The sequence below is a fragment of the Daphnia carinata genome, chromosome 1, assembly GCF_022539665.2.
Source record: "Daphnia carinata strain CSIRO-1 chromosome 1, CSIRO_AGI_Dcar_HiC_V3, whole genome shotgun sequence".
NCBI lineage: Eukaryota > Metazoa > Arthropoda > Branchiopoda > Diplostraca > Daphniidae > Daphnia > Daphnia carinata.
This window is the reverse complement of record NC_081331.1, coordinates 8,360,290-8,381,085: the sequence shown is the minus strand read 5'-3', so window position 1 is coordinate 8,381,085 and position 20,796 is coordinate 8,360,290. Positions and strand designations below refer to the sequence as shown.

Here is a 20,796-nt window from a genome sequence, read left to right as displayed (position 1 = left end):
ACGAAGCCTGTTCTAACCTACATTCACTCAACTTGCATTCACAATTAGTGAATAGGGCTCGGCCCCGCGACGATCGGGTACGATTTTGGCCGGGACCCGCGTGGGTTTTTTTTTTAAAAAGGACAAACCGGTGCGGTTCGGTTTGGCGTTTTTTTCAAACCGATTGAACCGCGGTTTAATGGTTTGTATCGCGGTTTTACTGCACCGCGGTTTTACGGTTTGCACGACGGATTTGCGGTTTGCATAGGACAATAACATCAGTAACAGATTTTGTCGCTAGATGGCGGAAGGATCGACGAACTTTCGATCGCGATGCCTACAAGTCTGATCGGAAATTTGATTTACAAGTTGCCGATCGCCATTACGCTCACAACAATTAGTGATAATTACTTGATTTGGAATTTCAGCAAAATAAAAAAAAAAATTTTAATGGTGGTTCAAACCGGTTTTGCCCAGCTGCAAACCGAAAACCGAACCGCAGTAAAAAATGACCAAACCGAACCGACGGTTTGACGATTTTTAAATGCAAAACCGCGGTTTGCCCCGATCAAAGACGATCGGGGCCGAGCCCTATTAGTGAATAGTAAATTTTAAATAAAATTTATCACGGTAAATTGAAGTTTGCAGATAACGGATTTAACAACGTGTATTTTACAAGCAATATTTTGGAAGAGATTTGCTACACTTAAAGTTTGTTGACAGACATTTGTAGTTCTTCTGTTTCACAGTCGTTCGTTCAAGAAGGGCCTTTTTTCACCATTGAAATGGATTTTTTTTCATCATCCAAAAAAGAAAGCACAGTTCCAGGTTCTTCGGCGTTATTTTCCAGAAAAGAATTTTGGATGAGCACTACTAGAGCCATTTTCATCATCTGCAATTGGAATTATTCTTGCAAAAAGGCTTAACGTCATCATCAGATTTGTCATTATAAATCTTGCAAAACTTCACTCTTGCGTGTCTCTTCCAGAAAATGAATCTACATGGTAAAATAAGTTTGCTTACTATAGAATGAAAAGACAAATTTTCAATATTTACGTCAACTTCTAAGTTGTAATGTAAAACCATCAATCAATTATTAGTTTTCAGTTTGAAATTTGTCATACTTGTGCTATCATAGCTTCAATATCGTTATCACTACAATCTTCTATTTTAATATGCATGCATCTATTTCAATGGATTCCATATCGATTTCCCAGTTTTGCCATCTGGATATTAGTCGTGTGAAAGGTAGATCCTGAGAATTAACGACGATGACTGAATGCACATAAATAAGAAAACGAACTAACAAAAACAATTAGATTGAAATGTTCATGACGAATATAATGGACCCTATTTAGAGTAAAAGGGAAAATTCGTAATTCAACTAAAAATAACTTATTAAATCTGATAATATCCGGAAAATGCTCAATAAAATCTAGTCGTTTTCCTTGCGTGTGAGCTGCCTAGATTGTGTAGTACACAAACAATTAAGAAGTTTTCGACACAACATCAGAAACCGGTCCATTGGATTTTTTTTCAGCATATGAAAATACTATATTTGGTTTTTGCTATTATTATATTAAAACTTATGTCTATAAATTTTTTTATTTTGGTCTATCGTCCCTTAAAACCCAGTCCGACATGCACAAAAAAAAAGACCTACTGAAGTATCAATAACTTTTGAATTTTCCCTAGATTAACAGTAAAAAAATTTAGGCGGTAAGTCAAAGGATACGGAATGACTGAAAAAAAAAATGATTATTGCTGTGTTGGGATAGAAGGTAAAATGGGACAACCGGAGTCTCCAGATGGATCCGTTGTCCCTTACTTGTATTTATTGAGAAATTAGGCGCATATGTATATTTTACCCGGTCTGGCGTAACACCTCCCATGTTCAATGTCCCCATCCACAGAAATAAAACTAAAGAAAAATTTTATTACTGTGTTCTAACTACTAGCATAAAGTTCTTAACGAACGGAAGGCGTGAACAAAACGAAAGAAAATTTCCCCAAAAATGTATTATCCGTATGTAACAATAAGCAAATATCAAAAGATCAAACGAAAGAAGACAATATACAGTTCAGAATCAAACTTTTCGTGAAAGGGTGCGTTGTTTTTCAGCAAATTCGACAACCTTTTCAGACACCGCCAGACCTTTCCGGCGCCGGACTGAGTTCATATAAACATGTGCACGATTGATGGAATCACCTTTATCACCATAAAGTTCGAGTTCTTCCTCGGTCGTTGGAACCCAAAATGGATCAATATCGATTATCTAAGAAAAATAAAAAAATCTAATATAAAAATTACTGCAAACTTAAAGCCTACGGCAAACTTCTGAATACAGGTTGCTTGTTCCAATAACACATAAATAATGATCTAGAAAGGATCTGTAAGATTCCCCCATTGTTGGAGGTGATGGAAAGGAGAAAATATTTAGTTTGGCCAAAATAATCAGATAAGAAACTATGGCGGATATTAATGCACCGGTTTTCGGTTATCTGCTTCACATTTTCAATTAAATAAAATTTCTTTTGAAACAACCAAATTTTATACTATACAACAAGCTATGAAAAAAAAAACCCATACAATCAAAAATTGTGACTGTACCTCCCAATGGCTGAAAGTTAGCTGGTGACTGGCTAGACCGGATGTTTGCTTTCGTATCTCGTTGGCTAGATCAAAGGACTCGACAACTGGTAAAACAGCGGCAATACTAAAAGAGGCTGATCCTTCCTCCAAGTCTCCTTCCAAAATTTTGCCGTGACGTCTACTGAGGATTGCATAGATTTTACCTAAAATTACAAGAAAATTTTAAATTCTGCAAATATCTTTGAAATAGTTACAAATCAGATGATTATTGGACAAGTGGAACTCACACAAATGTTTTTGCTATAGAAATATTCGTCATACTTCTACACACTGCTAAAATATTTTAATAACAACCACACCTAGAATCGAAAATTCATTTTCCATCCTTTAGTGGCTATGGTCCTACATTTCTTACCACGTCTGTCTATTATCGCGTGGGAATGGTTGCCACATTCGATTTCCTCGTGTTGTTCACGATTTGCTACTAAAGCGGTCACAAAATACTTTTAAAAATCAGATCCCCTTCATTAGGTTAGTCTTCTTTACTTGACTTTTAGGAAGTTTGCCAACACAAGATGCTTATTTGTTTTAAACTTATAAGCGCAACGCACTGGGTTCAATCCATTGAGTTTACTTACCAACAACTTCGCCGCTCACTTGTATCGAGCAGTTGTACATGGCAGCCATGAGCCGTTGAGGCTGATTCGTAAATGATCGCCGACAACCATCTTTGACAGCAGACATAATCTGGCCGCTAAACGAACGGCACTGTTGTTGATGCTGTCCGCTATTATTGTTATCTCCATCTTCTCCATGGGATAACGGAGCTAGCTGATCGACCGCAATAGCTATATCTTCTATGATGAACGCCACTCCATGTAAAGGTTCCTCACAGATTGGACCAGCTAAGGTGGCTAACTGAAACCCGTTGATAATGCTATTGAGACACTCCAAAGTAGTCCGTTCGAACACAGCGTGAGTTGGGTTTTTATTCCATGGGGAGGGGAGGGTTAGTGGTGTGTAATTCAGTAGAACGTTGGGTCCACATCGACGAGGACCAAAACTCAGAATCCTATCCGCTGCATTATCTCCCCAACCATTCACTCCGAAAGCATGATTCAATTGATGATGTAATTTGAAAACTTTACTTTGCCACTGTAAACTGATTTTTTGGCTTGTTTTAATTTCTTCTGTTGGTTCTAGATGACCGGGGCATTGACTTTGAAGCATAGTTTTGATTACGTCCACATTTTTCTCCAAAACGTTAGTGATTTCCTCGGGAAGAGAAACAGCTCGAAGACGCATTGACAACCGTTTGCCTGGAGTTTCTATCTGGACGCGCCCAGCGTTATCGGTTGAAATGGGTTCCAATGGTGCCATAATAGTCTCACGAAAGGGAACTATGGGCTGTGATGCATTAATTTGGATTTTCGCGTAGCATTCCTCTAGATCTTGAAGGCATCGCTGCAAATGTACCTCACCAGCTGTTACGAGGACGTGCTCCCCGCTTTCTTGGAGAACCACCTTCAATAATTAATCTATAGAAGGCAGATATAACCATCGTGGTACAGAAATAAAACTCTTACCTGAACGCAGGGGTCAGCTTGGTTCAATAGTTTAAGACCCTTAATAAGTTCCGGCATTTCACAGGGGCGGGCAGGTTCTACTGCGACACGTACAATAGGCATAACCATCTGAGAAAATTCTGTAAATGATGGGCATGCCAGGGAGGAGCTAAGCGTTCCCGATTTAAGGATATGCTCTTCTAAACCACCAATTCCTACTACATTTCCAGCGGGAACGCTCTCTAAACATTCCAATTCTCGGCCCATTAGCACGTACAAGTCACCCATTTTCGCACGTGTAACATGTTGGCCCGCTTTCAAATCCTATATTCGTAAACGAAACAAGCAATTAGATATTCTGTTGTATTTCTAAAACAAAACTTACTTTTAAAGTAACGTTCGGTTCAATAGAATTATTTTTTATATCACCGGGATCATATTTCGGTCCCAACACGTACAACTCCTGTCCCCGTTTCAATGTCCCACTAAAAACACGGGCGAATGCCAAAAATATCGGACCATCTTCGTAGACATCTCCCGATTTCACTTGTTGTTCTTGAACTACAACGTTGTCTCCTTGCTCTCGTTTCAGAGTAAACTGAGCGAGTTTTTCCCTTACTTGTTGGCGACGAAGGGCAATATCCTCGCTGCTCAACATTCGAACTTTATTTTTCGGCAAGCAATGACGATCCACCTAAAACAACAGCTCGTTCATTTTTATGGAATTTTTAAGTAAGACAGTTTTCTTTATCATTCAAAAATAATGAAAGATGACATTGTTACAGCACTAATTGTTTCTAGGGATGTACAGTTATTTAGTTAAAATCTTACCACCATCATTTTGGAAACAAAAGCAATGGTTGGTGCATCATCGGAAGGAGAGCATGCAACGAAGGCTGTTTTCAACTGTTGTGTAGCTTCTGGAAGTAATTCAAATGGTTTCGACAGGGAAGACATCAATTTTTCAGCCCTTGCTTCACTCATCTGAGATGGGCACGGTAATTTTTCGCAAACCATACCTTTACAAAATAAAAAAAAATGCTTCGATAATCAAAGAACGATTCAATAGAGAAGGTGCAAATTCCACTTACGAAGCACCGTGTCCGACAGTGGAAGCCACTTGTTAAGTATAGCGTGAATTTGGACTTTGGGATCAGAATGCTTGAGATCTCGAGGGTTTATTTGCAGCTGCAGATTTTGAACAATCTTTTCCGTCATAAGTTTGTCTTTACGGATGACAACCGAGTCGTATACAGACCATAGGTTTTCTAACACAACTTGAACAAACAGCGGCTTCTTGGCTTTCTCTTGTGCCCCAGCCGTAACGGCTTTTGTTTTTGTGTTGAAATAATAATCACCCCACAGCGAACGCTGGAGTTCTTCTTCACGAAGTCCTAGCTTCGAAGAAAACATGCGCGCAAAATCTTGTAATCTACACAGATAAAGGAACAATTATTCTATATTTAAAAAAATTCAGAAACTATTGCTTTTATGAAAACCTACGAGAATCCCCAACCATCTGCAGCGCTGGCAAAGACAACATTGCCTTGCTCTGGAGTAAAATAAATGTTAGAATCATCTGCTTCATCCAAGCCTGAACTGCTATCGGTGTTTTTTTCTTTCTTGCTCATCACATCAATAGTAAAAAGTTCAGCAACTTGAGCATTTACTTGTTCGAGCAGTTGCACCATTCGGATGTAGGCATCTAATGCTAAGAACAAAGGATTTGTTTAAGGCACCTAGTTTTTCAAGACAATCTTTATCCTTACGTTGCATTTTCATTTCAATTACTAAACGATCAATCTTGTTTAATACAAGGACTGGTTGTATGTGTTCAAGCCATACTTGCTTAAGCACAACTTTGGTTTGGGCGCAGACACCTTCTACTACGTCGACAACAACTATTGCACCATCACATAACCTTCAAGCAAGGAAATTTAAAGTATAGCTCTATTGAAAAGGAAACTCGGGTATATTTTGAATAATTCTACCTCACTGCAGTGGAAACCTCTGAAGAGAAATCCACATGTCCAGGTGAATCAATTAGGTTGACCAGGAATTCTTCGTTGTTGTATGTATGTGATAATGAAATACTACTGCTTTTCATGGTTATTCCTCTTTCCTGTTCATCTTTTCTACTATCCATATACCTAAAATTATTTTTTATAATGATTAATAGAAAGACAAAACAAGAAAAAATTCATGAATATCCTTCTTGATACTCGTTGCTATGATGTCATCGGTTCACAGTTGCATTATTAAAATTGATTCCATTAATGAAAGTTACTGAAATAATTATGTACCTCAATTTGCCTACTAATTTCTGTGAAATGATGCCATTGCTTGCAACAAGAGAGTCTGCTAGCGTTGTTTTTCCATGATCAACATGTGCCACAATACTGCGTAAAAATTTTGAAAGTTACATGAAAATTAAAAAGACGGCTGCGTAAAAAATTTACCAGATATTCCTTATACGTGATGGATTGTTTTGCAATTCACTTATTTTTTTACTATTAAACTGCCTCATGATCAATTGGCAGAAGTGGTAGCCTAATGGGAATCTACAACAAACTTATTGACTAAGATCTACGACCGACTTGTTTAAATGGTCCCATCATGGCACAACGCAGAACTAACGTCGTCTGCTTGCATCAGCTGTAAGAAAGCTTCACAAGACGCAAACTACAACTGTTAAAGGATCCGATCGTGTCGCCTAGATCGGATCGTCTGGCAGGGAAAATCAGATCGATGTCCGATCTAACCATTCAATTCCATTCAACGTTCTTTCAATAGACGGCTCTAAAATTCAAAATCGAAATTTCATAATCGTACCGTTATTTTCTTTATGGCAGTTGCCTAATGTCAACGCCATCTTTTGTTATTATTATGAAACCTTTTTGTTTGTTTTGTTTATTTCTATTTGTATTTTAAGCAATACAACTTGTCTATCTTAATAATTTTTTTTTCATTTTACAAAAAGACAGAAAAGATTTCACTAAATATCAATGCGTTTTCATAATATTCGTGTGAATTTTCCCTCTATCGCGTCAGCAACTTCCAGTATTTTATGCAGGATGTTATAACTAAAATTTAATTATTGATAATCATATTGAATTCTTGAAATGCATATTAACATTCCTTATCTTAAAATGAATCTAAAATTTATATTTTTATTATTTTAATTGAAACAGTGCTCGAATGAAGGGTCCAAAGTTCTACATTTTTCGTCGTTTTTCCTTAGTAGGGGAGAGAGGGGGTGGTTGGAACAAAAAACTAAATTTTTGTTCCCTATGAGTAAAAAATCGTCCAACTAATTTACAAAATATAGAGATTTGTAGCTTGTTATCTAAGCTACATGTTTTTTTGGAGGGAGGAGGGTGGTTGGCACAATTGAACCACTGTTATGGATGAAAAACTGGAGGTCCTTCATATGTTTCAATTGACAATCCTTCTGAGCAATTGAAACAAGCGTTTGGGCATGTGGCAACCAACGCCACCAGAAGAATACTTGTAACCTAGAACTGCCACTGGATGGCGCGTATGTTAGGGCATATAAGGATGCCCTCAGCCTATCAGCAAGGTCACTCTCACAATAGCCTCTACTAATTGGTGTACTCGGAATAGTGCTCCCGTAGTTTTCCAAAACTGTTGCGTGATTCTTTTGTTATATATGCCCAGCATCTAAGTGCAAATACAAGAAGTGCTTTGGACCTTCCTCTGTCTTCATTGAACAAACTGGTTCGCTACAGCTATTAAATACCATAGGCAGTTTAGACCTGGTTTTTCTCATACGGAAGCTCGCGTTTTTAGAATGAAACTAAAATGACGATATCTCAGAATGTAGATACGTATTTCTATAAAATTTTTACAACAATATAAAAAAATTATTCTAGATTTTTAAAGATATTTTAGGTCTTTCTGTTGGAACTAAATATTATATTAGGAATTTTGGTAATTTTGTAAATTAGCTTCATAATCGGCACTAAAATAAGAGAACGGTTGCTAATATGAAGACTAAATTTTTTAATAACATATATTGCATGTTAAAATATATATCTAACTGTTTTTAAAGATTTTTTTAAATTTTTTATCTATAAGACTTTTTGACTTGCATGCTAGTCATATATTATCTGATCCCACTTTATCTTGTTCCCACTTGAGGCGCTGAACTCATTACGCTTTTTCAGACAGCTAACACAGTTTTCTGTAAAAGCAGGCGCATTTCTGTTTGCTTTTACGTTGAATTAGTACCTTCTTTAATATTTTTATAATATAGTTTAATGAATATCCATCGATTAATGTAATTGCGACGTCTATAAAACATTTCCTTGTATTAAAAAAAATTTTCAAAAAAATGAGGTAGTGTCATAAGACATTCTATAAGCTCAACGCGGTGTTCAGATAATATATGACTAGCATGCAAGTCAAAAAGTCTTATAGATAAAAAATTTAAAAAAATAGTGCTGGATAGCCCATTATTTAATTAACATCAGGACTAAATTTTATTTTTTTATCGTCATTTTTACTGACCCTTTTTTGCCTTTGCGCTAGGGACCCTACCGCCATAAGACACCGTGTAAAAAAGCCCCAAAAACCCTTGGTGTTCGGATACTAAGGGCGGGTACTGTATATCTAACTGTTTTTAAAGAAAATAATTGAATTTTAATATTTACTTAGTTTAATCAACGTAACGTTGGTAACGTCTAAAAAATAGAAAAAAATGCCGACGATATATACAAGCCAACCACCCGACAGTATTTATCAAAAATAGGAAATTTTACAGAAGTATTATGCTAATTATCTGCTACAGCTGGATCCATGTTGCCAAATTGCAGGAAAGAGGACGCGCATGCGGAAAGTGGCAATTGAAATAAGATGTTTCATTTACCCCAAGCCAGAGTCATAGAGAGTATGGTACATGATCTCCATGTTATAACTTCCCATAAGGCAGGGTCCCCAAGACACACGATGTGCCGTGCAAAAAACACTGCCCTCTAGTGGCAGAATTGTGAACTGTACATGATTAACCAGCAAAAAAGAACGAAGTCCAAACATACAAGATATTGAATATTCGTATCGTAGATGGTTAACGGGAACTTTTAAAACATGCAACAGCTTGTTTTCTATTTTGTATTAAACTAACCGAGTTTGGCCAACTAAAATTTTTTTTTTACATTACTATCATCTTTTGACAGGATTCTATCTTTAAATCGTTTTGCCTCCAAATGATATCTTACATTTACATATTCCATAATGAAAAATGGGAATGACTCTTGCCGATGGGAATCACAGAAGAATGGACGGAGGGATAGTAACTTAATTTTAGACATACAAATATCATAGCTGTCCCGCACTAAATAGTGATTGTCATCTTCAAAGTGAAACGATACCACTTTTTCAACTTCGCGAATGGTTTCATAAACGAGAATAGTAACAAAACACAGGCCGCCCCTTGAGCGGAAAGCGGTATAATCTTTGGCAATAAAGTCATCCAGTAAATTTTCCTCATCACTAATGGCTGATGCGTAACATTCTTTACAAACCGTTAATTGGTCCCGAGTGTGCATTACATAACCGGCCAAGTCGTATATTATTTTGTTCTTAGTCGCATCACAAAATTGATCTTTTGACAATTCATCAACATATCTTATCGACAATTCTTCAAATAACTCGTCCTTTAGCAAAGCCTTGATAGTTGAAGCCTTTCGTTCGCAATCTTTGAATATTTATAATCTGTGAATATAAATGAAGATTGAGTGTAATGATTTAAATAAGACACATAATACTATACATTTTACATACCTGTCTTTTCCATCAAATTTGGAATTTCACTTGGTGCGACTTCATCGGTGTTTCCTACTTAACACATGAATGAACAATGAATATAAAATCATTACAGTTCACATATTTATCAGGATAATATTTACCTTGTTTTATGGGCACAGCACCCTTCCTCAATCTCCATCTTGGGTAAGGGTAAAATTTATCTTGAACGATTCTTCCCTTGATGATGTCAGCTTCGTGAAAGTGTTTACAACTGACAGTTGAACGGCAAGTCAATTGAGATTTACCAATGATACTTTTCCAGATTTCTAACGAGTCTGTTGGTGGTTGGAAAAAAGTAATTTGAAATTTATTTTCCTTATTGTAATTAGAATTACAATGAGGAAAAATGCATCTCTTCCTGTTTTTCTTGGGCATTTTACTCACACAGCCCCTACCTTATTTGGAAACAATGTGCTTTCTGGGTTTTTACAATGGCGGAATGAGAATTTCATTATTCAGTTAAACATTTAGTACGTAGGTGGCAGGGTTTTTTGCACGGGACCGGTTTTCATTGGCTCTCAAGCGGGTGGGGTGGTTGGAGGGTGGTTGGGAGGAATCGTGAAACTCGGGTACACTTTCCAGAAATTCCTTATGGGACTTTTAACATGCAGATCATCTACCATATTCTCTATGACTCTGCCCCAAGCATGGGTCTTCACGAAAATTAATTGTTTATAGAGTATAAAAAAAGCTAGGAAAAAAATAGTGTGATCAGTTTGCAGTTCAATGAACTAGGAATGATTGAAGACTTTTCAAAAATAAATTTCTCCATCGTTGAAGGGGTTAAAATGAAAAAGTTGTCTGGGCAAAAATTAAAAATCGACCTAAAAGAAAACTATTTGGGATAACTCAAAAACGTTTAGAATCTAAAGCCTCTAATTTTTTTTACTAAAAATAAACAACCCTAATTTCTGTTATCTCAAATTTTTTTTAACTAAGCCCCTTGTCAAACTTCGAGTGGTAGAATCTTTGTTTCAATTGCCCAGCGTTCCAGTGGCGTCCACCCTCGACTCTGTTGTTTTCTGTAGTTTTACCGTGAAGCATACTAGGGCGGGGGTATCGTTTGAATTGGAGAGAGCTAGAACTACGCATGTTAAGTTCTAGAGATGCAGTGTATTGCATTTGGTAGTTTTTTAAGCCTAAAATCAAATCATCGAAAAAATAAATTCCGTCAAATCAAATCCAAATGAAATCACGTAAAAAATCGGTTTCCAAACCAAGTCCTTGAAAAGATGGCTGAAATACAAATGATTTCGTATTTTTAAAAATAAAAATCAAACCCATATCAAATCCGATTGATTTGTCTTTTTTCATCTTAACGATCGGCAGCTTCCAAAGATGAACATTTCGTTTTACGAACACAAACACGTCAATTTTGGTTTTGTCTTGTTCCGTTTGGCCGACAAAATTTCCATTGCCACCTCCATACCCTATGAAGAACACTACTTTATCTTTGTAATGCAACAAATCCGATAATTTTACGTGCAAAATCTATATAAGAAAAAATTCTGCCACAAGAAACCGTAGGGCCTATCCCATGCGGGTGAAACAGTAAAATTCCAAGAGAGTGATCCAATTCTTCTGGTGGGTACTGCACATAAATCATTAGACAGAACCATAGAAACAGGGTTCGAAGCGATACTTTAAAAAAGTCATACAATACAATACTTTAAAAAAGAGGCAACCAAACGACTTGCATTACCTCCTGAGGATTTTGAGTTTGTTGGAGATGTACCAGGTAAGAACGCAGCATATTACAGATGTGCATTTCCAAACTGTAGCGTGAAGAAAAAGAAATACGGCAAAGATAATTATCTTATTGTGTACAAGACACGAGAGCTACTGCAAAGCGTCATTTCTGTGTAAGATTTATTATTTTGGTGTAGTATAATTACTATAATATTGTTCTCTTTTTATTCTTCGGCTCACGATCCAACCAAAGAGTTAAATCATGAAGAGCTCTGGAGAATTTCATGTTCAAAGATGAAGGATCAATGATCCGGCAAACAGAGTGGCAATGTTTTTTCCTTTTATTGCTTTAAGACCTTTCATAACCCAAACAGATTTAGATGATTGGGTTTTGGTACGTGGTTATTTGATAATTTGAATATGTTGCACTAAAGTTATATTGGATTTTGTTTTAGAACTGGCTTATTGTGGACGTACTCCCTCTACATTCTGTTGAGAAACCAAATTTCAAATAGCTGGTTTCTCGTTTGGCTCCGAATCCATAGCTACATTGTCGAAAATTTTTCGCAGAACTCTTTGAAAACAAATACAACCCCCGACGACAGACTTTGTATGAAGAGTTGGATAAGTCAAGAGATGCAAGCACTACGATTGATGCTTGTACATGTCGACGAAAAAGCTATCTCGGGGAAACCACCTATTGGTTTTATAGCACTATAAAAAAGGCACGTTTAGCTAAAAAACAGAATCAGAGGATCACCCGAGACGTCGTCTCACCTTTCCTACAGGGAACGGAGGAAGGGGCTCAGGGATGAGAACTACCCCATCTGGCACTGCTTTAATGAAGCTGACGCGATGTCAGCCTAGTTATGACGGGGATAGCAGGCTCATAACAATAAGAAATCATTATTATCCTAAAATTGAGACAATTTTTTTGCAATTTTTTTTACCATTCATGGTAAACATGAGTTCTAAATGGTTGTGTTGAAAGAAGAGTCAAGTTAACAACTGATTTCCAAGATAAACTACAAATAGGGACGAACAACACAATTTATTTCAAGTAACGGAGCTGCATGAAGTCCTTTAAAGGGTTATGATAAAACAATCGTTGAAAGCATGTAATTGTTGGTCCAAAGAAGAAATACTTTTCACTGATAAACAATTTTTAAAATCTTGTGCGTATGTTAAAATAAAAAATTATTCTTTTTTTTATGCCAAAGCAAGAGTTAGTTACGCGCTCCATGAACCACCCCACATAGCACCGGGCTGTCGTTAAAACATCCCGAGGATGTCCGATCGTCCCGAGTGAGGAGAACCCGAGAAGCTCTTTAGGTAATATTTAAGACTCCTTCCCTTCGTCCAAATGTCCGGGACTAGTAGTATCTTTAAGATAACTTTCAAGACAATCTGCGGACAAATTTAAGTTTTCATTTTGATGCATGGAAGACGTTCATGACGATGTTGTTTTACATAGGCGAATTCCCAAAAATATCTTATAGTTGCCTTTAAGACTTCCGTAGTTATGGATCACGGCGTCCCAGAGAATGGAAAATGCCGCCCAAATGCATAGAAAGTGACGTCTAAAGTATGGTTAAAGACCACACTTTGCTCTAACAGACGTCATAGAAAATGGAATATAACGTCAAAAACTTTACGAAAATATGAAGCCTAAAATGGTAACAAGAGTCCACATCATTACATGTCAAGCAATATATTCTTGAATTTAGCATTGTACATCAACACATTGCGGGGCCATACGGCCTATACAGGATCAAGTAAATAAATAGGGACATGTAAAAAAGCATCACGATTTGTTTGCTGTACTTTGCGTTAACCTATCACTGTTTTTCTTATAATCATTTGGGAAGTTTGTTCACTATGTGGGATAGGTGTTTTGCTGAATTCTTCATATTTAACGGCCTCCGTAACAGCTAAGAATAATCTCGAACCTTTCACCGCTAAACCCTTCTCCTTCCCACTGTTCGGTTTTGGTGTTTCACTCTAAGTGTTGGTTTTCATCAATTCGTTAGTCATCACCTCGCGCTGAATTCTTCTAACTGTATCCTCCACGTTTTTTTCAAAGAACCTAACGCAGCATCTCCACCTGAAATGAAAACATGTTAACGATATTGTGGTGCAAGGAACAGTTAACTAATTTAACATTAATGGAGCCCTACAAGATTGTTTCGGACGTCATGTTTCAACAATTTTTCTTCGAAATGTTGGATGTCTTCTTTCGTTTTCAAAGAAGTCTGACATATTTTTGAAAGACAGGATGGCGATTTTTTCCCACACTAATGTCAATTGGGTCAACTTCACTGCTAAGTCTTTCGTCAAAGTAGATGGATGAAGTCGGTAACGAGGATTGTGTGAGATGCTTGGCTTTTTTCTGTTGATTTCTATCCTTCTATATTCCTCTGATCTGAGATTTCTCCTTGAATTGCTCAAAAATATCCCTGCTAAATCTGACGTGTCAGACCCACCTTTTCTGATCATGTCTTTTTCAAAAGAATCTATTGAAACAAATAAATTTATTAGTACATAACAATTGTACAGTATATTGCAGAAAAATGTAGCGGTCTTCCCTATCCTTTGTTTGCCAAACCTGACACATTTCACTGCAACCTCCTGTACATATACTAACATAACTTACCGTAACTTGAAAGAATTTTGCAATTATGGCGTTTCTATGACATTTTCAAAATTGCAATACCCTCAGACAATTTTCGGCGATTTTTGGAAGGCAAGGAACACCATCCACCATGAAGCCAGGTACTAGGGACGACTTCGTTTTCTTTAGTTTTGTCTTGAAATTGCACAGTTAAGAATATATTCATTTTAATCAGATGTCAGCCAGTGAAAGTTAAGCCCAAACGATAATAAGCACACAAGAAAATCCACTTGTTCACTGTAAAATTTAACACCACTTCTTCCAATAACTGATACTAGACTGAAAAAAAGTGAGAAAAAAGGGGGCGTATTTCTGAAATGGTTCGAGACTCGCATTTGTTTTGTCATTTGTTTTTTTCCATCTTCTGAAGCACTCTCTGTTGAAACTGTCGTGTGGTATAAGTGAATTATGAGCATATTTTCATTCTGAAATATTATTGATTGATTACTTGTTTGTTACGTGCTTAAACATCACAACTTAAACCATCACTATAGGTATGTATATCAGGAAAAGTGTTTCTATTGTTGGTTTTGATTTGACTTTTTTAATTATCAGGAGAATGACACATAGAAATAAAAGGAGGCGAAATCAGGAAAATGCATCATACTTGCAATTTTTGTGTGAGGATGACAACTACTCATATGACTTGTCAGAGTCAGATGTCGAAGTTGGTTCGATTTCCACCCAACTTGATGTTGAAGTTGGTATTGTCCCTGATACACTAGCAGAAACTCAAATCCAACGGATACCTACATTAGACGTAAAAGCATATTATCTTGAATAAAAATTTTTGAAGACTGTAACTAACCTTGCTTTGGTAAAAAGGGGCCCACAACACCTGTGACAGTGTTCGTGTTGTCTTCAGAGAACTATTCTGACAAGCAAGCACCAGACAGTCGTGGTAGTGATAGTAATCTTGAAGAATCGTTATCTACAACAATAGAAGAATTTGATGTTGATGGACCAGCAGCAAAAAATTAAGTGTCAACTACGTGTCAGCTACGTGAAATAAAGAAAATCACATAGACTTTTCCAAATGTGGTCAACTATTGAAAATTTTGCATCCGTATCTTCCTGATCTTCCTCTTCCAACCTGAGCTCTTGTAAAAACACCTCGGAAAGCAAATAAACACTCCAGGAATTGGACACTTGAAATCCGTTGATGAGGCCGATAGTTGTGTTTTTCTTAAAGACATGTCCGTTGTTCTGATATATGATTTTGTAAATCTTCGTGATAATGCAGTTGTAATTGCATAAAGATATGCAAACCAACAAGATGTCTATACGGATCGCTGTCGTTCGTCTGTAATCCAAGAATATCTTGTGTCATCGCTGTCTGCTAACGTTCAATTGTAGACATGAAAGATATTTTGTGTAAGGTGGTTAGATTGCCTACTTCGGCGTTGTAATGTTTGATACAGCCACCAGATAGCGCTGTTGCTATGTGGGGGAGACTGTAGAGAAAATACAGTGCGTTATAGCCAGCCAAGGAGCATGGTCACAGCCAAGCATGCAGAGTCGAAAGTTACTGTGTACGTAAGCGCCGAGAACAATGCCGACAACTTACTGAGTTGTGAAACTGCCAAAGACCTGAAGCTCGTCAAAATCATAAACGCAACTCATACACAAGCCAGATACGAACAGCTAAAATGCGAATGAAAATGAAAAATTACACCGTGAAACTACACATCGACCCATCGGTTCTCTCCAGTCACGCAGAAACACCGGCATGTTGGGTTCCATCTCAGAAAAGCCGTCGAGGAGGAGATTCAAAAGCTTTTGCAAGAAGATGTCATAGAACCAGTTACGGAAGGTCCAACCCCATGGGTATCACCCTGTATTGGGGTTCCAAAGCCAAAGCAGCCCGGCAAGTTTCGTATGTGCGTAGACATGCGCGCTCCAAACAAGGCAATAATGCGCACCGCCACGTCATTCCCACCATCGAAGACCTTGTGGTCGATTTAAATGGAGCCAAATTCTTTTCAAAGCTCGACATGAACCAAGGTTATCATCAATTAGAGCTCATGCCGGAATCCGTTTCATCACAACTTTCGCTAGTCATCGTGGACTGTTCCGTTACAAGAGACTTAACTTTGGCATAAACTGCGCTGCAGAAATCTTCGATGATGTCATAAGGCAAATGATTAGTGGCATTACCGGTGTCGTCAATCGTAGCGAGGACATACTCGTGACCGGAAAATCCAGAGGTGAACATGGCCAGAATCTTCGGGAAGTGCTACGAAGGCTCCAGGAGCGCAACCTCACCCTCAACTTTGGAAAATGTGAGTTCGGGAACAGAGAAGTCACGTATTTTGGTCTTCATTTCAGCGAAGACGGAATCGCCCCCGACAAAGCCAAGGTTCAGGCCATCGATCAAGCTGCCCCTCCATCTGGACCAGACGAGGTATCAAGTTTCCTCGGCATGATTACATTCTCCAGTAGGTTCATAGTGGATGCTGCAAGCATCAGTGAACCTTTGAGAAAACTCACCCACAAGAAAACCAAATGGGCGTGGAGTAACAAAAAACAAACAGCATTTCAGGAGCTCAAGAACCGTCTAAAGAAAGCAGTAACGCTGGCGTACTACGACTTAAAAAAATCGACATCCTTAATTGTTGACGCCAGCCCAACCGGACTTGGTGCAATCCTAGCGCAAACATCAAAAGACGCCAGCCAAACCCCATTCGCGTTCGCCAGCAGACGTTTAACCGACATCGAATCTCGCTACTCCCAAACTGAGCGCGAGGCTCTCGCAATCACCTGGGCAATCCTGCATTTTCACTTGTATCTCATAGGTGCCAAGATCTCAGTAATAACGGATCACAAGCCGCTGGAAACCATTTTCAACAAACCGTTGATTCAACCTCCAGCCCGAATTGAAAGATGGCTACTCAAGCTTCAGCAATACGAGTTTGAAGTGAAGTATCAACCCGGTAAGAACAACCCGGCTGACTTCATCTCACGACATCCAGCCCCTCAGAACAGGGCCCCGTCTAGAGAAGAAGTAATCGCCGAGAACTATGTCAACCACATTGCAATGACGTCAGCACCAAAAGCCGTTACCATCAAGGAAGTGGCAGAAGCTACCACACGAGACAAAGCGATCCAAGTCATAGCTAAAATGCTCGATCGCAAACGTGACACCAAACAAGAAAACCTAACGCCTGGTGAGTCCGAGCGCGTCAAAGCATTCAAACTCGTCTTGAACCAACTGTCACGAGTACAATCCACTGAAGGTCTACTACTGCTTAAGGGTTCGGAGCTGGTCATTCCCCAAGAGCTCACTGATCGCGTAATAAAGACAGCGCACCAATGTGGGAATTGTGAAGACGAAAAGCCTGATCAGAGAAAAAGTGTTGTTCCCTGGAATAGACAAGCTGGTCGAAATAAGGATTAGCTCTTGCATCCCATGCATGGCAGCCAACCCAACTGTGCGACCGGAACCTCTGCTGATGTCACAGCTTCCATCCGGCCCATGGACCCAGATCAGCGTGGTCTTTGCACAATTGCCCAGCAACAAATATCTGCTTGTAATCTATGACGATTACTCACGTTACCCGGTCATACAAAAAGTCTCCAGCACATCGGCGAACGCCGTAATCCCCAGATTGAAAGAGGTTTTCGCCATGTTTGGCATCCCAACAACAGTCAAAAGCGACAACGGTCCACCATTCTCGAGCAAGGACATGAAAGACTTTGCGGAGGAATTCAACTTCCAACATCGCAAAGTCACACCTCTATGGCCACAAGCTAACGGTGGCGTTGAACGTTTTATGAAGACCCTGAAGAAAACAATCCGGTGTTTGGCTGGTGAAGGTCTGTCATGGAAGGAGATCATCTCTACATTCCTTTTAAATTATCGGGCAACACCCCACTCAACAACAGGAATACCACCCGCAACCGCGTTATTTAGCCGGCCGCTAAGAACACAACTCTAACGCAACAGACGAGAAAATCCGCCTGAAGGATGCTCAACAAAAAGCAAACATGAAAAAACACGCAGACAAGCACGCTCAACTCTATGTATTCAACATTGGCGACAAGGTTCTTCTCCGAAAAGACAGTGTCCGCAACAAGATTGACCCTCCCTTCCATCCAGAACTCTACATTGTAGTTGCTGTCAAAGGGAACATGATCACAGCAAGCCGAGGTACTCACACAGTCACTCGAAACGTTTTTTACATCAAGGAATTAACCGAAGCAGTCGGAGGCCAAGACGTTCATTGCAACCCTGAAGAAGACGAAGAATTTGATCAGCATCATCAACATAACGAAAATCTTTTAGGATATGAGCCGAGCAACGAAGGGGAAAGAACAGAACCTGAAAACCCTGTTGACTCCAACACTCCAGATCCAGGAGAACACATCGTTCAGCAAATGCCAACAGGTCGCCCCAGACGCAACTGTAACCTCCCGAAAAGATTCGAAGATTACGAAGTCAACTAGCAACCGAAAACCATTGATTCGCTCATGTAGCTGTGTCTTCTACCTGTTGTCAGATTTCGCATCACATTTCGCGTCATAATGTATGACTATTGTTGCAACACAGTGCTACCCACGTAACGCAGTCAACCTAGAAATTTTGGTCATCCACCCATGTGATACAGAGTATGTGTCCTTTTCTTTGTGTGTTTCATTTGTTAAAGGTTGGAGGTGACATAATATTTGATACAGCCACCAGATAGCGCTGTTGCTATGTGGGGGAGACTGTAGAGAAAATACAGTGCGTTATAGCCAGCCAAGAAGCATGGTCACAACCAATCCATCTAATCTAAATAGTATCATCGGCATCCGACTAGTTACTGTGTTGTTATAGCACAGGACATTACAGGCGTCGTTGAATACATTTGCAGTTTTCCTATTAAAGAAACAATGAATTTTGATTGTTTTATGTTCATTTTCGCGCAATAACTGATGAGATGTTTTTTACGCTGTGTATATCCCTTAAAATTTCACTGATAGAGGCGACTTAAATTTTCGGGTATAGGCGTCTACAAGGCATCTGAAAAACACCCAACAGACGTGTAGAGCACATTTAGAAGGCTTCTTTAAGATATCTTAAGACGTCTAGAAAACACCTGCATTTTGCCTTTAACTTCACTGATAAAGTTGTCCGAAATTTTCCCTATGTAGACGTCGTATAGACACCTTCTTCTGATCCCGTTTTTCTCTTGAACGATAGTCCTGAGATAGTTTGATCTTGGACGTCTTAGGAATATCTTATTCTAATCTTAGTGCTAAATCCCGAGTTTGTCTTTCCGGGAACATCCTTAAGACATCTTTTTTTAGCTTCGAATCGCCTTGTCGTTAACTAAGCCTGTCTTGACATCTTAAAGACGTCACTTTTTAGTCTTCGTATTCCGTTGACCTAAGGAAGTCCTGACCAGATATCTCTAAGACGTCCTTTTTTGGACAGAGCTGTCTTTGTACCAAAGTAGGCCTGACCGGACATCTTTGAGACGGCCTGTTTTAGTCTGGAATGTCTTTCGGACTATGGGACATCCTTGGCATATCTTACAGTCAACCCGGTGCTATGTGGGACATTTAAAAATAATGATTAGGCTGGATTGTAAGGAAGTTAATAAATATTATTAATTTTGACTTGGCTTTTCGTTGTTTTGGGGGTTGGGGTCTGAAACTTATTTTTAAAATCTCAATTTTTATTATTGTTATTTTTATAGCATTTTGCATCCAGTCAGAATTCCTACAACGAAAATAAAAAATTTTTTCTAGTATGAAACATCCTAAGGTTGCCGACTGAACCAATTCGAATCAAATATTGTTCCACGACCACCATATGAAAAATAGTACAAGAGAAAACGGATATTGATATATCAGATTATATCTTTGGATCCGTATTCCAAGGGAAAAAAGGGAAAATGTGATGCCAAATCATTGCCGAACACGTCTTAAATCCTAAAAAGGACATTTTGAAAAGTTTTTCTGGTTTAGATGATTTACCAGTTAGGTAGTTGTTTCTGGAAAGGCCGAGTGGTAGGCAAAAGTGTAATGGACACGCCGCTGAGTCTATCAAACCTCGCGTACCGTACGAAACCCTCGAAAGTAAAAACTGCTCAGTATAAAGCTTGAATTTACCAGATAAAACACCAAAAATGAAAAAAACACGACGACAACAACAACATAAGATAGCGCCTAGAAGAAAGACATCGGTTCGGTGAATTCAAGAGCAAGAATCCCCTGGATTCAAAAACTGAACAAGTGTTTGATAGGTTATGGTTTCTCTAACAGCTGAATCTCGCATTAACCTCCTTCGGCAAACAAATGCAATTACTCTTCTAGAAATTTGGGTAGGCGATAGTCTGTTGTGTAGCAGCGATAAAACTGTCTTACAAGAAATCTTAAAGAAATTGGCAACTAGTTTGATAGAATTGCTGGGAATTTTAATTCATTTGTTGGAATTCATATCCTGAAATTTGTTGGAAATCATGAAACCGATAAGAACGGACCATCCA

General features: G+C 38.5%; 1 protein-coding gene across 1 annotated transcript; it reads right to left on the bottom strand.

Annotated features, from left to right (window-relative positions):
• Positions 1-1,979: 1,979 nt before the first annotated feature.
• Positions 1,980-6,757, bottom strand: LOC130702729 (elongation factor-like GTPase 1). The gene is made up of 12 exons (XM_057524344.2): positions 6,597-6,757; positions 6,441-6,536; positions 6,129-6,287; positions 5,907-6,058; positions 5,641-5,848; positions 5,229-5,569; positions 4,969-5,156; positions 4,523-4,831; positions 4,159-4,461; positions 3,211-4,096; positions 2,591-2,775; positions 1,980-2,255 (listed from the first exon to the last, which is right to left on the bottom strand). The coding sequence occupies exons 1-12, from the start codon at positions 6,662-6,664 to the stop codon at positions 2,067-2,069; spliced, it is 3,084 nt and encodes a 1,027-aa protein (XP_057380327.1). The 5' UTR covers positions 6,665-6,757; the 3' UTR covers positions 1,980-2,066.
• Positions 6,758-20,796: the final 14,039 nt, after the last annotated feature.

Excerpts from the sequence above, each read along its gene's own strand:
- LOC130702729 (XM_057524344.2), bottom strand. The coding sequence starts at position 6,664 with ATGAGGCAGTTTAATAGTAAAAAAATAAGTGAATTGCAAAACAATCCA. Across the intron at positions 6,288-6,440 it reads AAATTAGTAGGCAAATTGAG|GTATATGGATAGTAGAAAAG; the intron begins GTACATAATTAT and ends AAATAATTTTAG. Across the intron at positions 6,059-6,128 it reads GAGGTTTCCACTGCAGTGAG|GTTATGTGATGGTGCAATAG; the intron begins GTAGAATTATTC and ends CCTTGCTTGAAG.